Below are 21269 nucleotides of genomic sequence, written 5' to 3' on the forward strand. Positions count from 1 at the left end.
GCCTGGCAGACTTGGGAAGAGTTGGCAGAACTAAACAATTCAATGGTTGGTTACTAAGCCCGAGCTAGGTGCTGCAGGAGTGTTGTACACGAAACCACCTGCGCTTCACTTTACAGGGTGACACAGAAATGTGAGGTGGGTGACCGTACAAGCCCAACAGAAATGCACACAGGAAATGCCCAATGGAACATGGTCCCACTCAAATGTCTGGCCTGGCCGGCATTGGGTTTGGGAGGTGAGGGAGGTGGCAGTGATCACCGCCCACCAGTCAGCCAGGAACTACAGCACATTCTCCAGGAAACTTCAGGGCCCACTGGGAAACACAAGCTGGCCAGGCCAGGGCCAGAGCCAGGTCCCACCCTGCTGGCTCAAGTGGACTTGCAGAGTTGGACCCGAAAGAGGCCTGGGGAACCAGAGGTTAAGCTGGTGAGTGGGGGAGACTGGGGCCCAAGAGAGAATTAATGGTTCAGGACTTGGAATCTGGTGCTCCTGCCACCACGCCCGCTCATGTTTGTGGGAGGGTGAGTTGCAAACACTGTAAAGGCCGCCCCAACTATGAGGAAGAAAGCACACACACACACCCCTTTTATCCTGGGCAGCGCAGCAGCCACTTTCGTGGCATGGGATAAAAGGCCCCTTGGCCATCTGGCCAGACCAACACCAGCTCGGGCTTTCTTCAACTGCCAGGCTGTGCAGGCCTTTGGAGAACACAATTTCAAAGGGCCAACAAAGGTTTTGTTATATGCCTGCATGAAATATATGGCAGGGTTGATGTGAAATTCAACAAAGCCCAGGGAGGGCAAAGCTGGCAGCTGACATAGAGCCAGGTTATTTGAGTCAGAAGTGACAATTTCTCAGCAATTCCCAGAGAAACTATGAAAGATCCTCAGACACATGCATGGAACTGGGTGAAGAATGGGGAACTCAGAGACAAACAAGCAGAGCTCTGAGGGCCTCTCAAATCCCCGACGGTGGACAACACTCCAACATCAAGACCAGACAAATCTCAGCTCAGGGGGCCACAGAGTCCAAGTGCCAATGGCAGCCTTCTAAACCCAAGCCACCCTCTGCTTCTTCTTCAGGGAAGCCGGTTCTAAGATGCTTACCCCCATGGCCAACTTAAAAGCTTTTTATTGCTGTTGTTTTGTTGTTGTTGTTATGTGAAATACAACAACTGAAGCTTGGAAAATACAGCTTATTTATATAGCTCTTACAACAATAAACTCCAAACCACGCTGACATGAGCAGGAGCACAGAACTAGTTCTTAGGTGAATGGCACAGGTGACACTTGGGGAAGGTGAATGTCCTGATGCCAGGAATGATGGTAGGTCTTTGAGCAGGAAGGTGAAACCCTGTGTGCAGGTGGAGCCCCCTCTTCCCACCCCCATCCCACTGCCACCAATGCACGGGTCTCAGAGTGCAAGTCCACTCCCTCTGGACAGTGATGGCTCATGGAACCAGAATGCCCCCAGTGACAAAGGACACCCTTGGTGACACAGAGCATCCTCCCTCATCTAGAACACCTGCTTCAGTTCTTTCCTTCAGGCACCAGATAAATCAGAGTTGGCAAGGCCCTGCTCTGGAAAGGGTAAACCAACACCAGCATGGAACACAGTCAGATAGATGTTTCTAGACTGCCCTCAACAAAAGCACACACGACAAGTCTCCCCACACCCACCTTGGGCCCCAACATTACATGGCCACAGACCCAGAAGTCCTCAGCCCCAGCCTGATACCCCACAGGGTAAGACACAGCCCAGTCTGAGCAACTTGCACACTAGGGAGATGGTCGTCACTTTCTACAATAATAGATTTGCACGAGTATTTATTAAATGCCTATTGTGTGCCAGACCCAGGGCTCAATCTGATTTCTAGTTCCTCTGCTAAAGAGGACAAAAGTCTGGTGTCACAAGGACATGGCAAAGCTCCAAGAAGATAATGGAGGTGAAATGCTCTGAAAGTACACACTTCTGATTACAGAAGGTTTAGATTTGCCCCTCTCTACCCCCCCGAGCTGGTGAGTCACAGGACTGGTCACCTCTCCACCTCACACTTCTCTGGGGTGACCTGTTCCAGCATGGCCTCCCTTAAACACCAGGGCAGGACAGCAGGTATAGCTCTGAGGCACAACTGACAGTGACAACAGCAGTAGGAGAAATAGCTGTGGCAGCAGCCACCCACAGCCGGCACGCGGTGTCTGTACCTGCTGCGCTCCAGGCTCCCTTCCTCGCGGTGGACACAACCTTCTCTTTAAGTGCTCGGACGTGGTGTCCTAACACCTGCTTTGATCCTCAGCTGGGGGCCGGCCAGCTATAGATGGGGCAAGGGAGTGCAGAAATCAATCTCACATTTATGGTCACCTAATTTTTGACAAAGGTGCAAAGGCAATTTGATAGGGAAAAAATTGTCTTTTCAACAAATAGTGTTGAAATAACTGAATATCCATATAAAAAAAATGACCTTAGATCTTACCCCAACCATACATGAAAAATATTAACTCCAAATGATCACCGAGCTAAACGTATGACCTGAAACTATAAAACTTCTAGGGGGAAAAAAAGGAGATCTTTGTGACCTCGGGCTAGGCAAAGATCTCTTAGGTATAACTCCAAAAACATAAACCGTTAAAAAAAAATTAATAAACTGAACTTCACCAAGATTTAAAACTTTGCTCCTCAAAAAACACCATTAAGAAAATGAAATGAAAAGACAAGCCACAGATTGGGGGGGAAAATATCTGCAAATCACAGAGCAACTGTATCATTGTATCCAGAATACATACAGAACTCTTACAGCCCAATAAGAAGACAAACAATCCAATTTTTAAAAGCTGAAAAGAAAAAAAAACTAAAACAGACATTTTTCACATACACAGACACACAGGCTATACAAATGGCCATTACACACATGGAATTATGCTCAATATCATCAATCATCAAGTAAATGCAAATCAAAACCAAATGAGATACCACATCACACCCACTAGGATGGCTATAATTAAAAAGACAGCTCTGGCCAGGTGGCTCTGTTGGTTACAGCATCATCCTGATATGCCAAGGTTGCAGGTTCAATCCCTGGTCAGGGGACATACAAGAATCAACCAATGAACACATAAATAAGTGAAATAACAACCGATGTTTTTAAATAAATAAGAGACACACAAGGATATGGAGAAATTGGAATGCTCACACAGTACTGATGGGAATAAATGTAAAATGGAACACGCACTATGGAAAACAATTTGGCAGTTCTTCAAAAGGTTAAGCATCAAATTACCCTAAAACCCAGCAATTCCACTCCGAGGTATCTACCCAAGAGAAATCAACAGACCACACAAACGTTCACAAATAGTCATAGCAGCATTATTCATCAATAGTCCAAAAGTAGAAATAACCCAAATGTTCATTAACTGGTGACTAGATAAAATACGCTATGTCCATACAATAAAGTACACACTACAACATGGATCAGGCTCAAAAACATTATGCTAAGTGACAGAAGCCGGACACAAAATAGACTACATGTTGTATGATTTCGTTTATGTCAAATGTCTAAAAAAGGCAACTTTTAAAGACAGAAAGCAGATAAGTGCTGGGATGTGGGTAGGGACGGACTACAAAGGGGCATGAGGAAACTTTGGGGGGGTGATGTAAATGTCTAAAACTGATTGTGGTGATGGATGCACAATTCTATAAATTTACTAAAAAATCAAACTGTATGTTTACAATGGATGAGTTCTAAGGCACATAAATTATACCCCAATAAAGGTGTTAAGAGAAAATAAATACAATGAAAACAAAGAAGCAAATGTGATTAAATTCAAGCTAAGTACTGTTGCACTGCATGCTCAAAATCCCAGAAGCAAGAAAAAAATTGAACAGGAAATCTTAAAAGTTCTCTCCACACACACAAAAAGTAACTGAGGGGATGAATGTGTTAACGAACCTACTGTGGTAATCATTTCCCAATATATACATTTATCAAATCATCACACTTGTATACCTTAAAGTTACGCAACATTGTCTGTCAATTATATCTTTTTCTTCTTAATTGATTTGAGAGAAGGGGGGGAGAGATAGAAACATCGATTTGTTGTTCCACTTATTGATGCATTCATTAGTTGCTTCCCTTTTTAAAAAATAATTTTTATTGGTTTTTAGAGAAAGAGGAAGGGGGGGGGAGAGAGAGAGAGAGAAACACTGATGTGAGAGTGAAACATTGATCGGTTGCCTCCAGCACACACACTGACTGGGGACTGAACCAGCAACCTGGGCATATGCCATGACCTGATATCAAACTCATGATTTTTCCGTGCATGAGACAACATTCCAACCACTGAGCCACACTGGCCACAGCTCACTGAGTGCTTCTTTTTTTTTAAATATATCTTTATTGATTTCAGAGAGAGGAAAAGAGAGGGAGAGAGAGACAGAAACATCAATGATGAGAGAGTCATTGATCGGCTGCCTCCTGCACGCCCCCGACTGGGGATCAAGCCCGCAACCCAGGCATGTGCCCTGACCGGGAATCGAACCCCAATCGCCTGGATCCTAGGTCGACGCTCAACCGCTGAGCCATGGCAGCCGGGCACTGATTGCTTCTTGTATATACCCTGACTGGAAATGGAACCCACAACCTTAGTATATCAGGACGATGCTCTAAGCAACTGAACTACCCAACCGGGGCCCAATTATATGTTAATAAAGCTGGGTGAAAAACTGGACAGTGTTAGAGGTGTTTAAAAATTATTAGCACCATGCCCTAGCCAGTTTGGCTCAGTGGTTAGAGCGTCAGCCTGTGCACTGCAGGGTCCCAGGTTCCATTCCAGCCAAAGGCACGTACCTTGGCTGCAGACTCAATCCTGGGCACATGCGGGAGGCAACCACTTGATGTGTCTCTCTCACATCGATGTTTCTCTCTCTCTCTCTCTCTCTCCCTTCTACTCTCTCTGAAAAGCAATGTGAAAAGAAAATTTTTTTAAATTAAAAATTATTAGCACCCAAGGATTCTTTCTCCTTGATATAATTGACAAAACTGCCAGAAGCCTGAAAAGATAACAACTTTCTCATAAAAACAACTGAAAGGTCCATGGGGGCACCAACTAAAATGGTCTCAAACTCCCCTGCGGTCCTCAGTCCACCGCTGGGGAAACATACTAAAGTACTGCTAAGGTCCCTTTCACCTCCAACTGACCCTCTCTAAACAAGGGATGAGGAAGCAGAAAGGACAGCCTTTGGACTGGAGAGGCCCCCAAACACTGCTGTCGCTGGCAGCAAAACCAAGGTGGCCCACGGCATTCACCAGGGTGTCAGCCCCTATCTACTAGTCATGGTTGACTGGGGTGTTCACTGGTGGATTCTGAAACCAAGTCCAGGTTCAGTGGGAAAGAGTGTCCAGACTGATTAGCAAGGTCTGCCACTCAGAACCTGAACACGGCGCTGTAAATGGCTTGTATTTGTGGTTTTGTCCAAAGGTCCAAGCGAAGGGAGAACAAGTTTGCTCTGCTCCCAGGTGACAGGAGGTGCCACATTAAACTTTTTGATATTTCCGCCTTACCAATGCTAACTGCTATTAGGGTCTGAGCTGATCACCTGATTTCCTTCTTAAGTCATTATAGCAGCGAATACTTTTCCAGGACCTCTTAAGTGCCAGGCACTATTCTGGGTACTGTACAAGGACTAGCCCACTTTACAGAGGAGGAAATTGTGACCCAGAGGGCTAAGCAACTTTCCTAAGGTCACTCAGCTAAAGACAGGCTGGAAGAACATCAGCAATGGAAACGAATGATTTCAAACTACTCCATCAGGTCTGAGGAAGTCAGACCCCAGAGCCCCCAGCGGAACCCCAAACCAGGCTGGGGTGCCCTGCCCTTGTGCCTGCGACACAATCAGGCATGGAGATCTCCCCAACTAGTAGGCAGCAGTATCTTTTTCCAGTTCTGATTGCATCCCCTTCCGACTTTAGTCCTAAATCCACCTCCACCTCCTTTATTTCCAGTAGCCCCAGACACTTCACTTCTTTCACCTTCCAAAATCAGGACAGAGCAGTTCCCAAACTTGAGTGGACATCAGATTCACCTGGGGACTGTTTTTTAAATGCAGGTTCCTAGGCCCCCAGCAGGTCTGAGGCAGGGTCTGGGAACCGCATGTTTCACAAGCTTCCCCACTTGGTGGGAGCAGGTGATCCTGAACTACACTCAGAGGAAATCTGGCCTGGTGGATGCCCACAGGCCAACTGTGAGGCCTGGAAGACCACATGGATCAGATGCTTCAGAAGCCAGGATCAGAGGACCCAACATGAAAGTCCCCATGATGTCCAAACTCCTTATCCCCTTTCTTCTCGCCTTTCCATGGCAAATGACCAGATGAGATGACGACCAGTAAGGAACTGGAGCCAAAGTTCTTGGTCAGGCCACGCTCACCATGAGAGGCAGCAGAACAGAGTGGGAACAACTCCTTTGGGAGCTGGACTCCTGGTCCCAGATGTGCTTTCATTCAGCTCTGAGACCTTGGGAAAGCCACACCCACCCTGGTGGCTCAGGTCTCTGGTCACAAAAAAAGGAGACCAGAGAACCCAGAGGTCCTCTCCAACCATTCTCCTGTTCCCCAGCAAGATTCCCAGACTCTTCTCCATTGATTATAATCATCTCCTTGGGCCCAGCCCCACTCTCCCCACCATACCCAGGCACGGAGGTCACAGAAGAGCTAAGCCTCTGTCCATACGGGATGGAGAGTGTCCTAAACCACTGGCTGGGTCTTCACACCAAGCCACCACAGAGAGCCAAAACCGGCGATGGTGTGATGTCACTACGACAATGACCACTTTGTAAGCACAAGCGAAGCGCCTGGTACCGTGCGAACCCCTCGCCAGCATCGCGCCCTCAACCTCACCGGGGCCCTACGCCCCTAGGAGTTTCCCGAGGGTCTTCCCAGGGTGCAGACAGGGAGCTGAGGCACTCAGGGACGAAGTGACTGACCCAAGGTCACCCAGCCTGGACGAGGCGGTCAGCCCAGGGCCACACACGCACACACGCCCCAGCATCCGGGAGGCGGGCGCGCGGAGCTCCGAGCAGGGAGGCGGCAGGAAGAGCCGGGACCCAGTAGATCCCCCCAGCCCACCCCAGCGCGGAGGGCCCCGCGCGTGCACGCCGTGCCCGACCCCCTGTCCCCAAGCCCGCGCCTCGTCCTCCGCGCCCGGCCAGCTGCTCACCGGACTTCGGTGGGTAGCGATAGGCCGAGTTCGCCTGAATGTCGATGTCCTCCACGCCCGCGATGCGTCGGCTCAGGATGGAGCCCATGGTGCGCGGCGGGCCTGGCCGGGGCCGGCCGGGACCGGGGTGGGAAGGGGGCGGCAGCAGCGGCGTCTTCACGCAGACATGGCCCGGACCAGGCCGCACGGACGCTAGCCCACGGCAGCAGAAGCCTCGGCCCGGGGCGGACGCCACGGCGGCCCTCCGCACCCCCGAGCCGAGGCACCTTGGGAAATGGAGTCCCCTCGCCTCCGAGGGCAACGGACTGCTGCGCGCAGAGCACGCCTTTTAACTACATTTCCCAGGACGCTCTTCGCCCGGGTCCTCTGAAGTTGTTGACAAGCGCTCCTGGACAAACCAAATGAACCAGAATCCAGAGAGGCGGAACCATCAACCGCACAGCAGATTGTCCTTCCGTCTGCATTCCAAGCGCAGCACTAACATGGGAACTGTTTAGCCCCCTCGTGATCTGTTCACATATGGACCCTTATAGTTATCCCCTTCCATTTACTCCTCTCTGAAACATCTCCCTGCGCCACCATGGTTCTCCCCACTTCCCAGGGCTTATCTCCTGCCCCGGCCAGCAGAGGGCACACATTTACCTGCCACTCCAAGCTTACCTGGCGAGGCGCTCAAAGAGGAAGCCAAGGGATTGCCTTAGCTGTTTCCAGAATTCTAGGCATCTCCCCGGCTCCACCTCCAGAACAATTACTTTAAAGACATCATTTTGAAGCCCAACCCCCCAAAAAGAGGCAGTAGAGACAGATAGGGAAACTGAAGCACGAAGAAAGGAGGTCCTCATAGACGATCAGAATTAAAGCTTCACAGGTTGCAATGAACTTTCCTGGCTTTTGACTTACACAAAACTCAGTAAGCAGGAAACACGGGGCTGGGTTTTTACCTACTTTTCAGTTGAGAAACTAGGGTTCCTAGAAGAAAATGACTTCCCAAGTAGAGCCTGCTGTATCAAGAGATGCAACTAAGGCCGGGCCGGCATAGCTCAACGGCTGAGCATCGACCTATGATCCAGGTGATCACTGCTCTATTCCCAGTCAGAGGCTCCATCCCCAGTGGGGGCTGTGCAAGAGGCAGCCGATCAATGATGCTCTCATCATTGATGTTTCTCGCTCTCTTCCTCTCCCTTCCTCTCTCTGAAATCAATAAAGACATTTTTTAAAAAAAAGAAAGAAAGCAACTAAGGAGGGTAGCAGCTGGCTAAGAGTCTCAAATGATAAACTCACCACAGTCCACATTACAATGAGTACTATACCTTTCTAGAGGCCAGAATTCAGAATACAACATTCTATTGTCGGGGGACTAGGAAGCCAAAACTAATAAAGGAAGTGAACGACTTGGATAATTGTGAGGGAGAGGCCATGTCTTGGGAGAACCAAATTAAATCTCTCCACTCCACAACCAAGATCCCTTTTTACTGAGCACCTACTATGTCCCAGGCATTGTGTTGAGGGCTTTGCACATATTCTCACTTAATTCCCTAATGTCAGTTCTATTTTCATTCCCAATTTACAGAAAAGAAAAGTGAGGCTGGGAGAGGTGAAGTACCCCACTCAGGTCACATAGTATATAAGTGGTAAAGCTGGAATCTGAACAAGGCCACTCCTTTTAGCACATTTCCCTGCCACCTCAGAGACAGGAAGGCACCAATGTGCCAGATTTCATATCTCTTGCCCCCAGATGGGCCTGAAGACACCCCTACTCCATGTGATCTTTCTTCTCTTATCTTAAATTTCTTTCTGTTGAATCACATAACATTTGTATATATACACACATAGATATACCAACACTGCATTCAATTTACCAGCCTCCCTCTTTGTGGGGAGGGAGGGAGAATACTGAGGACTCTGATGTTCCCACTGAAAAATAATCCTAAGAGCACATCCTCCTTATGGATCCTGGGCAAGGGAGTCATCTCCATGGGCTGGGTGTTTGATTAATTAAGCATTCCTCCTAATAGAGCTTTGGACTTGTGGTATATTTTTCTGTGCTTATCCATGGCCCACTGGGAGACAGGTTCATTCTGATTTGGTACTAGTTCCACTACCAAAATCTTGACTGATTGACTTATTCAACAAATATTTATCATGCAGCTCCTATGTGACAGGCAAAGAGCCAGGCACTAGGGATCAAATGGAGAAACCGCCAGATATGGAGCCTGCAGGATAGTGAGGAAACAGATGAGAAAAGTTAAAGGCCCTGGCCTTGGAGCTCAGTTGGTTAGTGTTGTCTTGATATGGCAAGGTTACAGGTTTGATCCCTGGTCAGAGCACATACACATGCCCAGGTTGCAGACTAGGCAGCCAATCAATGGCTCTCTCATCATTGATGTTTCTCTCTCTCTCTCTCTCCCCCTTCCTTTCCTCTCTCTGAAACCAATAAAGATATGTTTAAAAAAAAAAAAAAGAATCAACCAATGAATGCATAAATAAGTGGAAGAACAAATCGATGTTTCTCTTTCCCGTCTCCTCTCTCTCTCTAAAATCAATTTTTAAAACTTTATTAAAAAGTTACAAAGTGTATAAATACAAGAAGATGTGGTGGGTACTGTGGGGGAATGGAGTGAGATGCAATGAAATAATCAGAGAGACCTACTATTGATAGGGGAGTCAGGAAAGGCATCTCTGAGAAGGTGACATTTAAACTAGGACTTAAAATATAAGTAAGAGCCAACCAGGTAAATCTGAGGGGGTAAGCCAGGTTCCAGGCAAGGGGAACAGCATGGACAAAGACTCTGAGGCAGCACAGAGCTGGTTATGATCCATGAGTTCAAAGGCCAGTGTGGCTAGAATCAAGTAAAGGGAAGAGTATGGGAACAGAGATCAGGAGGGAGGCAGTAGCCAGACCTCAGTGCCCCCTCACTCAGACAGCACTGGGTCATTTGAAACATAAAAAAAGACCCTAGCCCTGGCCAGCATGCTCAGTGGTTAGAGCGTCAGCCTGTGCACTGGAGGGTCATGGGTTTGATTCCCCGTCAAGGGCACATACCTACCTGGGTTATAGGTTTGATCCCTACCCTAGGTCCAGGTGTATGGAGGAGGCAACTAATCGATGTGTCTCTCTCACACTGATGTTTCTCTCTTTCCACTCTTTCTTTCCCCCCTCTCCCTACCTCTCTCTCTAAAAATCAATGGAAAAAAAATATCCTCACTTCTTGGGTGAGGATTAAAAATAAAAAAAAAATAAAAAGACCCTTGCCCCGCCAGGCATGGCTCAGCGGTTGAGCGTCGACCTAGGATCCAGGCGATCCGGGTTTGATTCCCAGTCTGTGCACATGCCCGGGTTGCGGGCTCAATCAATGACTCTCTCATCATTGATGTTTCCATCTCTCTCTCTCCCCTCCTTTCCTCTTTCTGAAATCAATAAAGATATATTAAAAAAAAAAATAAAAAGACCCTAGGCACAGTTCATGGCCTCCCTGGGTGAGTCCCTCAAGTCTACACTTCTTCTCAAGTCTCTTGAGAGGACAGAATTCTAGCCTATTCATTCTTGTGCTCCCAGAGCCAGGCACTCAGTATATGTCTGATAAACACATCTGTGTAGTGACTGAAAGAATGGAGGTAGGGAGGAGGCGGCCAAGGGATGCTGAGAACCCCAGGACGCTGAGCCTCTACAAACTGGCTATGCCAACTTTGGCAAGGCCCTCACCTCCCTAGACCTCAAAAAAGATTAGGGCACCACCTGAAAAACCTTTTACTCCCCCTCCCCCATCAGTAAGCAAGCCCCATCTGAGCCTGCTAAGAAATCCAAAGTCCATTTTCTAGTCAGGCTGATCCTGGCTGAAAACAAGGTTTTGTACTTCACTGCTGCTCCTGGGAAAACAAGCCAGCTGGGGGGCTGTGGGGGCCAGAGGGCTGACCTTTGCTCTTGCTAGCCCCACCTGCCCCACCCAGGTCTGGGCTGGACAACCCTGTACAGGTACCTGAGAGGTGCCTAGATGAGGGTGGGGGAAGGTACTTCCTGCCTCCCTCAGCAAGAAAAGCCCCCAGTGGGCCCTGCCAATGCTCACCCTCCCTTGCCAGAAACACACCCTGCTGGCCCACTGGGTGCTTGCTCTTCTCCACTGGATCTGAACAATGGCAAAAGTGTAAGGAGGCCTGGATTCTAGCCTCAGCTTCTTCTTCTGTAAAATGGAGCTTGGACTCACTAGACTAGGCAAAGAGGTGAGTGCCAGAAATGGTTCACTGAATGCCAGGCCCATGCTGAGCACCTCTCTGGCATTACTCCTCCATAGCAGTCCTGGGAGAACTCCTGGCTCTCACCTTCAGTTCTACAAATGAGGAAACTGAAGCCCAGTCCCCGGGCGACGTCAGAGCCTGGTACACAGTAAGGACCCAATAAATATTGCTCAACAAATGAAACTGGGGCCCAAGAAGCACGAGGGACCCGGGCAAGGTCATTCAGAGCGGAGGTGACCCAGCCACTCCTCCTCCCGGGGCTTCTCCTCCTCGACTCCCCGCCCTGGTCCCCGTTCAGAGCCTGCGACCCGCACCCCCCTCCCGCCAGTCCCAGGACATCAACCGGAAGCGGCATGTGCGGAGCTGTAAACACAGCTCGGGACGCCCCACCCCAGCGCTCTCCAGCCCCGCCCCCGGCCGCCACGTGACACCACTCCCCCCGTCCCCTCCAGCGGGCCTCGACCCAGCGTCCGCCCCAGACGCCGCCTCATTGGGCCACCAGCTTTGTTTACCTAATATGGCCAGGTCCTAACACCCCGCGGTCTCACATTGGCCGAGACGCGGCCTCACTCACTTGACGTCACTCGGGACCGAAACTTGCAAATAAACTGAGGCATTCTGGGTATGGGAGTTCGGAGCCTTTCCGGAACTGGCTCCGCGCGGTCCTGGCGCCGGGATGTTACCGGCGAGATTTCAGGCAAAGCTCACCGGATTTTGCGTGGGAAAGTGCGAGCGCCGCAGGGAAGGAACCCTGAGGCAACAGACTGCCTGCTTTGCCTGCCCATCCCGGGCCCCATACCTACCGAACCCCAGGAGTTCCTTGAGCCTACTGTGCACTTGGCCGAGCGCCAGGCCGGGGAGGGACGCGCTTCCCAAGTGCATGATGCGCCCGGGGAGTTGGGGAGACTCGGAAGGCTTCTTGGAGGCGGTGATTTTGAGCAGAGTCCTAAAGGGCAGATTCATTTATTTACTGAACGGATATAGACGCTTACTCTATGCCAGACCTTAGGGGCCCCGCGGCCTAGTGCTGCCGATTTCTGCCAAAATTGCTAGGGCTCTCCTCCCCAAGGGTGCGCCCACTCAACACAGGGATGCCAACCACACCCGGGCTCCCCAGGGTCTTGATAAAGACCCCTGTGGCCTCTGCCTTCCGGGCCCGGTTAGTGCCACGGCTGGGGCGCGGGTGCTCCGCTCTCGTTACGGCCCGCTTCTGCGCACAGTAGGTGCCCAGCCTCGGACAACTCGGCCCGCAGCCCCCGATGGAGCGCTGTCGGGCGCGGTGCGGACTACATCTCCCAGCATGCCCCCCGCAGCCCCGGAGCGAGGCGAGGCTCGGTGAGTCAGAGCCGCACAGTAAATATTTGTATTAGCCGGAGCCGGCTCGCTAATGGTGGACGCGTGAAGCGGAGGAGCGCGCGGCGGCGGCGGGAGGCCGGAGCGGGCAGCGCGGCGTTGGTGGCGCCATGTCCGTGAACATGGATGAGCTTAAGCACCAGGTCATGATCAACCAGTTCGTGCTGACGGCCGGCTGTGCGGCCGACCAGGCGAAGCAGCTGCTGCAGGCGGCCCACTGGCAGTTCGAGGTGCGCGGCCGAGCCCCGGGGAGCCAGGGACTGGGGTTGGGCGCCCGTCCCGCGGAGCGTGTGCGGTGGGGACACGTGCCGTGGGCGCTCCGCTGGGGCCGGGCCGGGGGCGGGGGGCGTGCACTGGGCCCGGTGTCCGGCGATCGTGCGCTCGGGTCCGGGCCTCAGCGCGCTCACGCGGCGTGCGGGTCGGGCCCGTCGGCGAGGCAGCGTCTAGGCGGCCCCCGGAAACGCTGCCCGCGCTGGGTGGGCAGGAAGGGGGCCTCACCCCCACCGGGACCCCCGAATCCCGAACCCCAAGTTCCCGGGCGGTGGGGATGCGGGGCCCCCACTTTTGTTCCTACCAAGGCCAGGGCGGGGCGGCGCCCGGGCCCGGACAAGCAGTGGGGAGGGCGGCCGGAAGGAGGACGCCCCAGGCCTAGGCGGAGCGGGACACGCGTTGCCCCCCTTTCATCTCCCCCTCCCCGAGCCGCGGGGTTGGGGCTGAAGAGCCTTGGGGTCCACGGGCGGAGTCGCCCCGTGTGTGGGTCTGCGTGCCTGATGGGCAGCCCAGTGGCGCGTGTGCCAACGTACATGTGCATTTGTATTTACGCACGCGCCACGCTGCGTGTGCGCATGTTGGCGTGTGTAAACACGCAGTCCACCTGGGGCGCGCGGGTGCGGGGTGTGTGCTCCATGCACATACACGTCGCGGTGTTACAGCTAGTGCCCATGCGTGTACACCCGAGTGCACAGTGCTGTCTTGGGGCCCTTTTCTGTGCTGGCAGGGGACTGTACCTGCACGGTGCAGGCGCGGTTCAGTAGCTTTCAGCCAGCTGGGCAGGAGGTGGGACTGCCCCAGTCTAGCCCTCACTCCCCTCCTCAGGCCTCCCCGACCCATAGAGCTCTAGTGCCCAGGCTTGTGCTGCCAAGAAGCTACCTTCCTAAACCTACCTGTCCCAGAAAAAGTCTACAGTAGTATCTAGGGATGAGGCCAGAGCTCCTTGAGCTCTGTTCCTCACCAGGTGTAAGGGCCCAGCCCCAGCCAGTTGTAGCGCCTGTGTCCAGCAGGGGCCCAAGAGCTCGATTTCCCATGGGAAGCTAGCCTAGGGAAGGTGTTTGGGCTTGCAGGAGGGACCAGGAGCCAGGGGAGCTTCCTGGGGTTGGAAGGGATCCGAATTCCCTTCCGCAGGTTGGGACAGTCTGAAGAGGCAGTGGCCTATCCACCCAAAGGATCCTTGCTTTCTACCAGGAGAAAGCCCTCACACCAGGAGATCCTCTCTCTCTGGGCATGTCCCGTCCCCTCTCTGGCCTCAGTTTTTCCCTTTGTACCTTGAGGGTGAGAGTTGACCTCTAAGGGGTGAATGCCCCCGCCACCCCCAGGGCTGACAGGCCCCCCCTGCAGGAAGCTCCCTAATCGGCCCGTTTGTGTCTGGGGCTGGATGTGGCAAAACTTGCAAAACCACATTCATGGCAGTTTGCTTGAGTCCCACATCTGCATACATGGCTCCCTTTCTGCCTGGGGCTAAGCAGGCAGGTGTCCAGTGGGCTGGCACTCTCAGCCCAGCCCACAGAGCCTGGCAACAGCTTGATGGTCACTGAGGCAGTGCGGGCTGGTGTTGCTAGATCATAGGAATTGAAAATGTAGTTTTGAGGATTGAAATGCCTGGAGACTCTGATCCCAGCAGGGTCAAAAGCAGTTTGTAGACTGGGGGCTCTGATGGCCCCAGGGTCCCTGAGTCTCAGTTTCACCATCTGTAAATCAGGGATATGGATACTAGGAAGGTTCACTTAAGGTGAAAACAGGTCATGAACCCCCAACCAAACCTTAGGTCTCAGTGTGAGAGTGAGAGGTTCCTTATGGCTAACCCCCTTCTGCCTTCCACACCCCAGCTGGCAGCTTACTGGCTGAGGGTCTGACCCAGCCAACTGGAGGCCGTCTTTTTGGGTCATTCTCTTTGGTTCAGGTGTTAATGGGGACAGAAGCTGTAGGGGGAGGGGGAACCTCTGTCTATTTTAAGGGGTGGGGCCCATGTTTCTCCCTGGAATCCTAACACTCAGTGGCCTTTGGAGCTACTTTTGGGAGAAGAATGATTTGGGTGTGTCCCTGGGGCTCCAGGGGTGGGGCTGGGGGTCACGAGGAGGTGCTTAGAGACCAGTGCCCCCCTTCCCCTAGTTCCCACACCTATTTGGAGACATGGGCGGGGGTGTTGCAGCAGGAAATGCCCAGAATAATTCATTTGATTTTACTTTTAAGAAAATTACAAAAATCCCAGGGAAGCCCCGGGAGCCAGGTTGGGTTTCTGGGTATGTTGGGGGCAGGCAAGGGGATGGGCAGTGCAGGGCTGTGGGGGACCAGTCTGAGGGGGTGGTTATGGTGGGCAGAGTGGCAGGGGCTGCTTAGAGCTGGGCCCGAGACTTGGTAGGGCCTGGCGGACCCTTCACACACTTGATGGGTTCCCTCACCCAGCACTTTCGCAAGAGAAGCTGGTTTCCTTTTCTTCGAAGCCCTCCTGCAGGGGCTGAGCCAGGACACACCAAATGCCAGCACTTCCCTGGGCGCTCCCAGAGGCCACACTGGAGCCCCCTCACTCCAGTCCCCCAGGGCACCCAGATGAGCTGGTCTGACCCAGGCCAGTTCTCATCCCCCTTTCCTCACAGTCTTGGGTGTAAACCCCACCTCTGCCATCCTCCTGCTCTGTCACCTTGAGAACATTCTGCTGAAGACTCAGGTGAGCTGGGCAGGGAGTGCAAACCCAGACCATCCTACCTAATTCTGGCTCTCCCAGCTGGAACACAGTTCTTAGGAGGTCACCGTTGCAAGGGAGGGGAACCTGGAATCCACCTAGTTCAATCTCTTTGTGGTGCAGATGGAGAAATTGAGGCTGACACCAGGGCAGAGTCCCTTGGTCAGCCAAGGAGAGGGACAGGTGGGTCACAGACTTGACACCTAGGGGCCTTTGCCATCCCCTGGCTCAGAGATGAGGAAACAGGCTCAGAGAGGAGTAGGGGCTTACACCCATGGATTTGGGCTGTGGTCTCCAGGAGGCCTTTCCCTGTGAGACTGGTGAGGGGGCTGCCTGCCTCCCAGGTGGCAGTGCTGACACCAGGTATGTGCAAACTGGAGGCACCTGATGTCCAGGTGGCAGACAGTGGCATGAGGGTCTTCATTACCCACCATACCTGTCTGGGGGTCCAGGGTGCCTCCTTGGGAGGTGATAAGGGTTGAGTGGTGACAGGCACGCTGCCTCAATTCACCTCTCCCCCTCGTTAGGCCCAAGGCCGCACAAAGTCCCAAAGATCCTGGGAAGGAGGGCAGCAGCAGGGCCAGGCAGGGCGCTGAGGGTAAGCTTGGGCTTTTCTTCCCACAGACGGCCCTCAGCGCCTTTTTCCAGGAGACCAACATCCCCTACAGTCACCACCACCACCAGATGGTAAGTGTCCTCTGCGGCCTCAGGGGCAGCTATGCAGGGGTCTCCCAGTTCAAGCTGCAGTGGCTCTTGGCTGTGGAGGGGCCACTGGGACCGGACCTTGTCAGAGCTACCAGCAGATGTAGTGGGCTTGCCCATCTCAGTGCCCCACTTTTCCTCTGTGAGCCCCTGACTGGTGGATGGGGGTCAGGGGGACAGGTACATCTCCCAACAGAGGCTGGGCATGTGTCTCCAACTAGGAGCCAGTGGGAAATTGGGGGCCTCCCAGAAAGAGTGCTCACCCCTCCCTCTCTGCTCTCCTCCCCACAGATGTGCACTCCTGCCAACACCCCCGCAACGCCCCCCAATTTCCCCGATGCCCTCACCATGTTCTCCCGTCTCAAGGCCTCTGAGAGCTTCCATGGTGGTGGCAGTGGCAGCCCAATGGCTGCCACAGCAACGTCGCCCCCGCCACACTTGCCCCACTCCACCGCCACCAGCAGCTTTGCAGCGCCCAGCTGGCCAATGGTGGCTTCACCCCCAGGGGGGCCACAGCACCACCAGCCGCAGCAGCCGCCTCTGTGGACTCCAGCACCCCCTTCCCCGGCATCAGACTGGCCACCCCTGGCCCCCCAACAGGCCGCCTCAGAACCAAGGGCCCACCCTGCCATGGAGGCAGAGAGATAAGGGAGGCCCCTCCCCCCTCCCGGAGGCCAGGACCCCGTGGGGCGGGGGAGAAGACATCTCCGCTGGCCCCCTTTACCTTCCTCTGTCTGCACCCCCATTCCCTGGAGCCCTGGAGGGGAGAGACTGGACCCCCGTGCCAGCACACAGGCTGCCTGCGAGTACCCAGAAGTGCAGGCACGTGGCACCCAGCTTGCATGGATTTGGTTCAGAGTCATCTGGGTGCTGGTGGACAGAACTTAAAGAGACCAAGCAGCCTTCCCCAGAGGACTCACCCCACCTCAGGAGGCTTCGGAGACTTGCCAGGCTCCTGCCTTGGAGCTCCTAGGGGCCTGCAGGCCTATATCCCCACCCTTGGGAATGCAGAGCCTTCTCCGCATGTGTGCGTGTGGCTGTGTCTGTGTATTTATACGTATGTCACTCTTCAAGAAGCAACCTAGTTTATGGGGCAGCTGGACTTTGCATGTTAGAGTGAGCCCCTGAGCCCCTTGCCCGCCGCCCCCCTCCCCAGGGCCCTCTCCCCTCCCCACCCCCTCAGCAGCCAGCCTTGCTGATCCCTGCAGAGAAAAGGATTGTGGGAAACTCCAGGACTCTTCCCACCCATCCCCCAGTGCCTGCCTGCTGGGACTGCCTGCATGCCTCGCCCAGAGCCCGGGGGTACCCCATGCCCGTTTCCTTTACCCCTTTTAACAAAGGAGAAGAAAGAGTTCCAAACCACCACCAGGCTCTGTGGTCTTGCCTCTTATCCTAAGTTTTGCTGCCAGCTGGCTCTGTGGGGGGGGTGGGGGGAAGGACGCAAACTGAGCCCAGAATAGAGGGCTACCCTCCAGTCCCGCCTGGCTCCACACTGCTCCTGTGTGTTGCTGTCTTTTCAACCACAACATACTCTGGAATCTTCCTGCCTACCCAAGGCTTTTCCCATGAAGTTAGTTTCTGGCCTGTGTTCCCAGAATCCCAGCCTCTATCTACCCACCCTTCCCCCTTCCTGGCTAGAGGGATGCCGACCTCCAGGGCTAACTGCCTTCCGGTCTGCCCGAGTTTCACATAAGGACCTTTCTTCCTGTCTCAGGGCCCCAGTGGCTGGCTGAGGGCTGGTCCCTCAAGCCCAGCCTCCAGCAAAAGTGCCTGGGGGAAGCCAGGGCCCTCCCCCGGGGAGGCACAGGCCACAGTGTCTGTAGTCAGCAGGCTTGAATGCAGAGCCAGTGGGGGCTAGTGACAGGGACAGGACCAGGCTGGGGCAGAGTCCAACCAGTGTTCAAACTATCGGTCACTAAGGTGACGGGCCACACAGGGGCAACAGACTGGATCCAGGCTGCTTCTGAACTGGGCTGGGGCAGGTACCTGCTCTAGCCCCAAGGAAAAAGCCAGATGCCCCATAGTGCCCTAGGCTGTCCACACCGGGGGAGTGGGTCCCTGGGGCCCTCTGCAGTTCCTCACCAGAAGACCTCCGTGTTCGGGGAAAACCCGCCCGTTGGCACCTGAGTCCTATGTGGATTGCTCCTGGGTTGGAGAGTTTTCTATTTCAGAAGCCCTCCTGCCTGATACATCTCAGCACTCACCACCACCAGTGCTCTCTTGCTCCCAGGGATGGGGCTGTGCTTTCTGACAACGGTGCCACTGCCCAGCTTTGCTCCGCCCTGCTAGAACCTGGACAGGCTCTTGACAAAGCTCACCTGGGATGACTGTTTACTCTGGTTGTCGCTGAAGACCGACCTCTGGGCCCCCACTTGAGTTGTTGCTTACATCCTGAAAGTGTGTCCTCACTTTCCAACAGCCTCAGAATCCAGAGAGTTCACAGCTCTGCTTCATTCTTTTGGGTGGAAGAAAATTCTCAGGAAACTGGCACACTCCCTCTTGAAGTGGTAGGAAAATGCTTTGCAGGGGCAAGCTTTTCTGGCTTATCAGCTTTGTGGGGTGAACGTGCCTGGGCTCTCCTAGTGAGCTGATTACTGGGGTGGCTGTGTGCTTTGGAACCACAGGAGACTGTACCGTCTAGAATTTGCTGTTCTGGAGACAACAGGGGCCCGACCCCAGGCTGGCCCCTGTGTGGTCTGTACATGAACCACACCCTCACTGCTCAAAGTGTGGTCCTCAGACCAGCAATATCACCTGGGGCTTGCTAGAGATCAGACCTTAGGCCAGTGCTGGTCTGTTGGAGGTAAGGCCGATTTCTGTTTCTGGGGACCATGTGGGCTGGGCCTGGAAGTCCCAGGGGGTCACATTAGGCTGGAAGGGACTTGAGGTTCCTGTAGACACAGTTTTACCAGCCTGGGCACTGTGGACATTGGTGCTGGATCACTGTGTACCATGGGGGCACCTGTGCACTGTGGGGTATTGGCCAGCATCCCAGCCCCTACCCACTAGATGACAGTAGCACCCCTCGGTTGTGACAACCAAAATGTCTAGACATGGTAATTTGTCCCCCCCTTCCCTATGGAGAAGCCCGTGCTCAGAACTGGTCCCATGGCTAGCTGCACAGCAGAGCCTCCTGGGAGCTCCAAAAAGAAGCACCCCCAGACCCTGGTCCCACAGTGTCAGAATCTCAGGAGGGGAGACCCTGACAGTATAGTTTTAAACACCCAGGATATTGGTGATTGTCTTGTGAACAAATTAAAAACCATTAAATTGCACACTTTAAAAGGGTGGACTTTGTAGCATGTTAATTATGTGAAAGCTGTTATTAAAGGTTAAATAGTTCCCAAGTGCTTCGGACCCAACACGTGCCTTTCCCAACGACCAAATTTACAAAGCATAAGGGTCCCCTAAGTGCTTGAGGCAACCGTTCTGGAGGAGGACCCAGTGATCTGATTTTTAATAAATGCCCCAGGCAAGGTGGGACCCAGAGCAGGAGGAAGCAGAGGCAGGGCTGGAGCTGACCTGCGGACTCGGGTACTTTCCAGCAGTGCTGAGAGGGGCCCTGCCAGGTGTGTCTGGAGCCCCCTGTCTGAGTATCTCAAAGCAAGGGAATGGCTGCAGAAGTGAGCCGCCCAAACTCAAGGGGAGCCAGAGGTGCCTACGCAGGTGCCACATGCCCTCAAACTTTGAATGTGACACCGAGAACCAGGAACCTTCCTTAACTTCCCCAAGCCCGGGAATAAAACTGAAGGCATCTATAGCCATCACTACACAGGCAAGTGTAAACTGGCTAAAAACAAAGGTGGTACATGAATGGAACAGATATTTACAGCCAGGCTCAGCTGAATCTCAGGTGACTCTTGGGCACCTCCTGGGAAAACCGGCCTTGTCACCTCAACATCCAGCCTCTTCTGGGCTTGGTCACATCCTACATGACCACCAGGTTTGAGCTACAAATTACTGTGTTTCCAAAATTCCACTCTAAAAAATACCATTTGCATCCATGATGTTGCTTAAAAGAATGCGATTTGAGCTTTGTGTGTCTCATTTCTGAAGAGGGGATGTGGCAGCACGTGGGAATGAAGACCTGGCCTCCCCAGGAGACGAGGTAGCTGCGCCCTGTGGCCTGCCGTTAAAAGACAAGGTGTGGTTGTCTTAGGGGGTTGCAAGCTCACAGTCTCCTGATGTGTGCTGTTTGGCTTGCATAGTGTTTTTATTTGCCAGCATTTTCAAATCAGGAGTTTACATGAAAAGCCTCACTTCTGGCTTGTCTTGGAAATTTGTAATATTGCCTAAGTTCCCTCAAGGCCACAGCTGGCTGAAGCCAACCATCACAGTGGGGACGCAGCCAGCCTGCCCTTGGCCAGCCAGCTCACTCCACTGGCCACCAGGATGTGTGTGTGTACAACTCCCATCTTGGAATCGGCTGGAATCTCTGAAAGGGATCTTGCTTTCCCCGAGGAGCTTTGGATGTAAATGCCCTGCTCCATGGGGTGGAGGGGCACCTGGTAGATGAGTGGTGACTAAAATGCTTTCTGTGGGCAGGCAGGGCTCCTCTTCCACACAGCTTTAGAGAGAAGGGCTTGTTTCCCTGCAGTATTCTCTGGATGATGGGGACGCTCCCAGGGCTGCTGAGGGTCCCCAGGGTCTTTCTAGGGCTCTCTGAGAACACATTGTGCCTCTGAAGAAAACCACGCTGTTCCTGAGGCTGGCGCCCAAACCCAGTGGGTGGGGCTGCTGTGGCCCTGGAGGTCTCTGAGGGGCTTTTCATAGGACTCATCTGAGGACAGACAGGCTTTGACTCTGGTTACTTCC

The 21269-nt window shown here is 53.3% G+C and overlaps 2 protein-coding genes across 5 annotated transcripts in view; one reads left to right on the forward strand and one right to left on the reverse strand.

Annotated features, from left to right (window-relative positions):
- Positions 1 to 7448, reverse strand: part of MGRN1 (mahogunin ring finger 1) — a 49212-nt gene extending 41764 nt beyond the window's left edge. The window contains exon 1 of one of the 4 annotated variants that reach the window (XM_087815667.1): positions 7211 to 7444. In XM_087815667.1, the coding sequence (XP_087671793.1) occupies positions 7211 to 7298 (88 nt within the window). In that variant the 5' untranslated portion in view covers positions 7299 to 7444. Of the gene's footprint in view, positions 1 to 7210 lie in introns of all 4 variants that reach the window. The other 3 variants (XM_087815668.1, XM_016214483.2, XM_016214484.2) reach the window with 3 other exon arrangements.
- A 5433-nt stretch (positions 7449 to 12881) lies between these two features.
- UBALD1 (UBA like domain containing 1) lies at positions 12882 to 19742 on the forward strand. Its single transcript, XM_016214456.2, has 3 exons — positions 12882 to 13026; positions 16377 to 16439; positions 16746 to 19742. Exons 1-3 carry the CDS (start codon positions 12907 to 12909, stop codon positions 17100 to 17102), a joined length of 540 nt encoding a protein of 179 aa, XP_016069942.1. The 5' UTR covers positions 12882 to 12906; the 3' UTR covers positions 17103 to 19742.
- The last annotated feature ends 1527 nt before the right edge of the window (positions 19743 to 21269 follow it).

The sequence above is a fragment of the Miniopterus natalensis genome, chromosome 3, assembly GCF_054644295.1.
Source record: "Miniopterus natalensis isolate mMinNat1 chromosome 3, mMinNat1.hap1, whole genome shotgun sequence".
NCBI lineage: Eukaryota > Metazoa > Chordata > Mammalia > Chiroptera > Miniopteridae > Miniopterus > Miniopterus natalensis.

Coding starts and splice junctions, on each gene's coding strand:
- UBALD1 (XM_016214456.2), top strand. CDS start 12,907: ATGTCCGTGAACATGGATGAGCTTAAGCACCAGGTCATGATCAACCAG. Junction 13,027..16,376: donor CGGCCCACTGGCAGTTCGAG/GTGCGCGGCCGA, acceptor TTCTTCCCACAG/ACGGCCCTCAGCGCCTTTTT. Junction 16,440..16,745: donor GTCACCACCACCACCAGATG/GTAAGTGTCCTC, acceptor TCCTCCCCACAG/ATGTGCACTCCTGCCAACAC.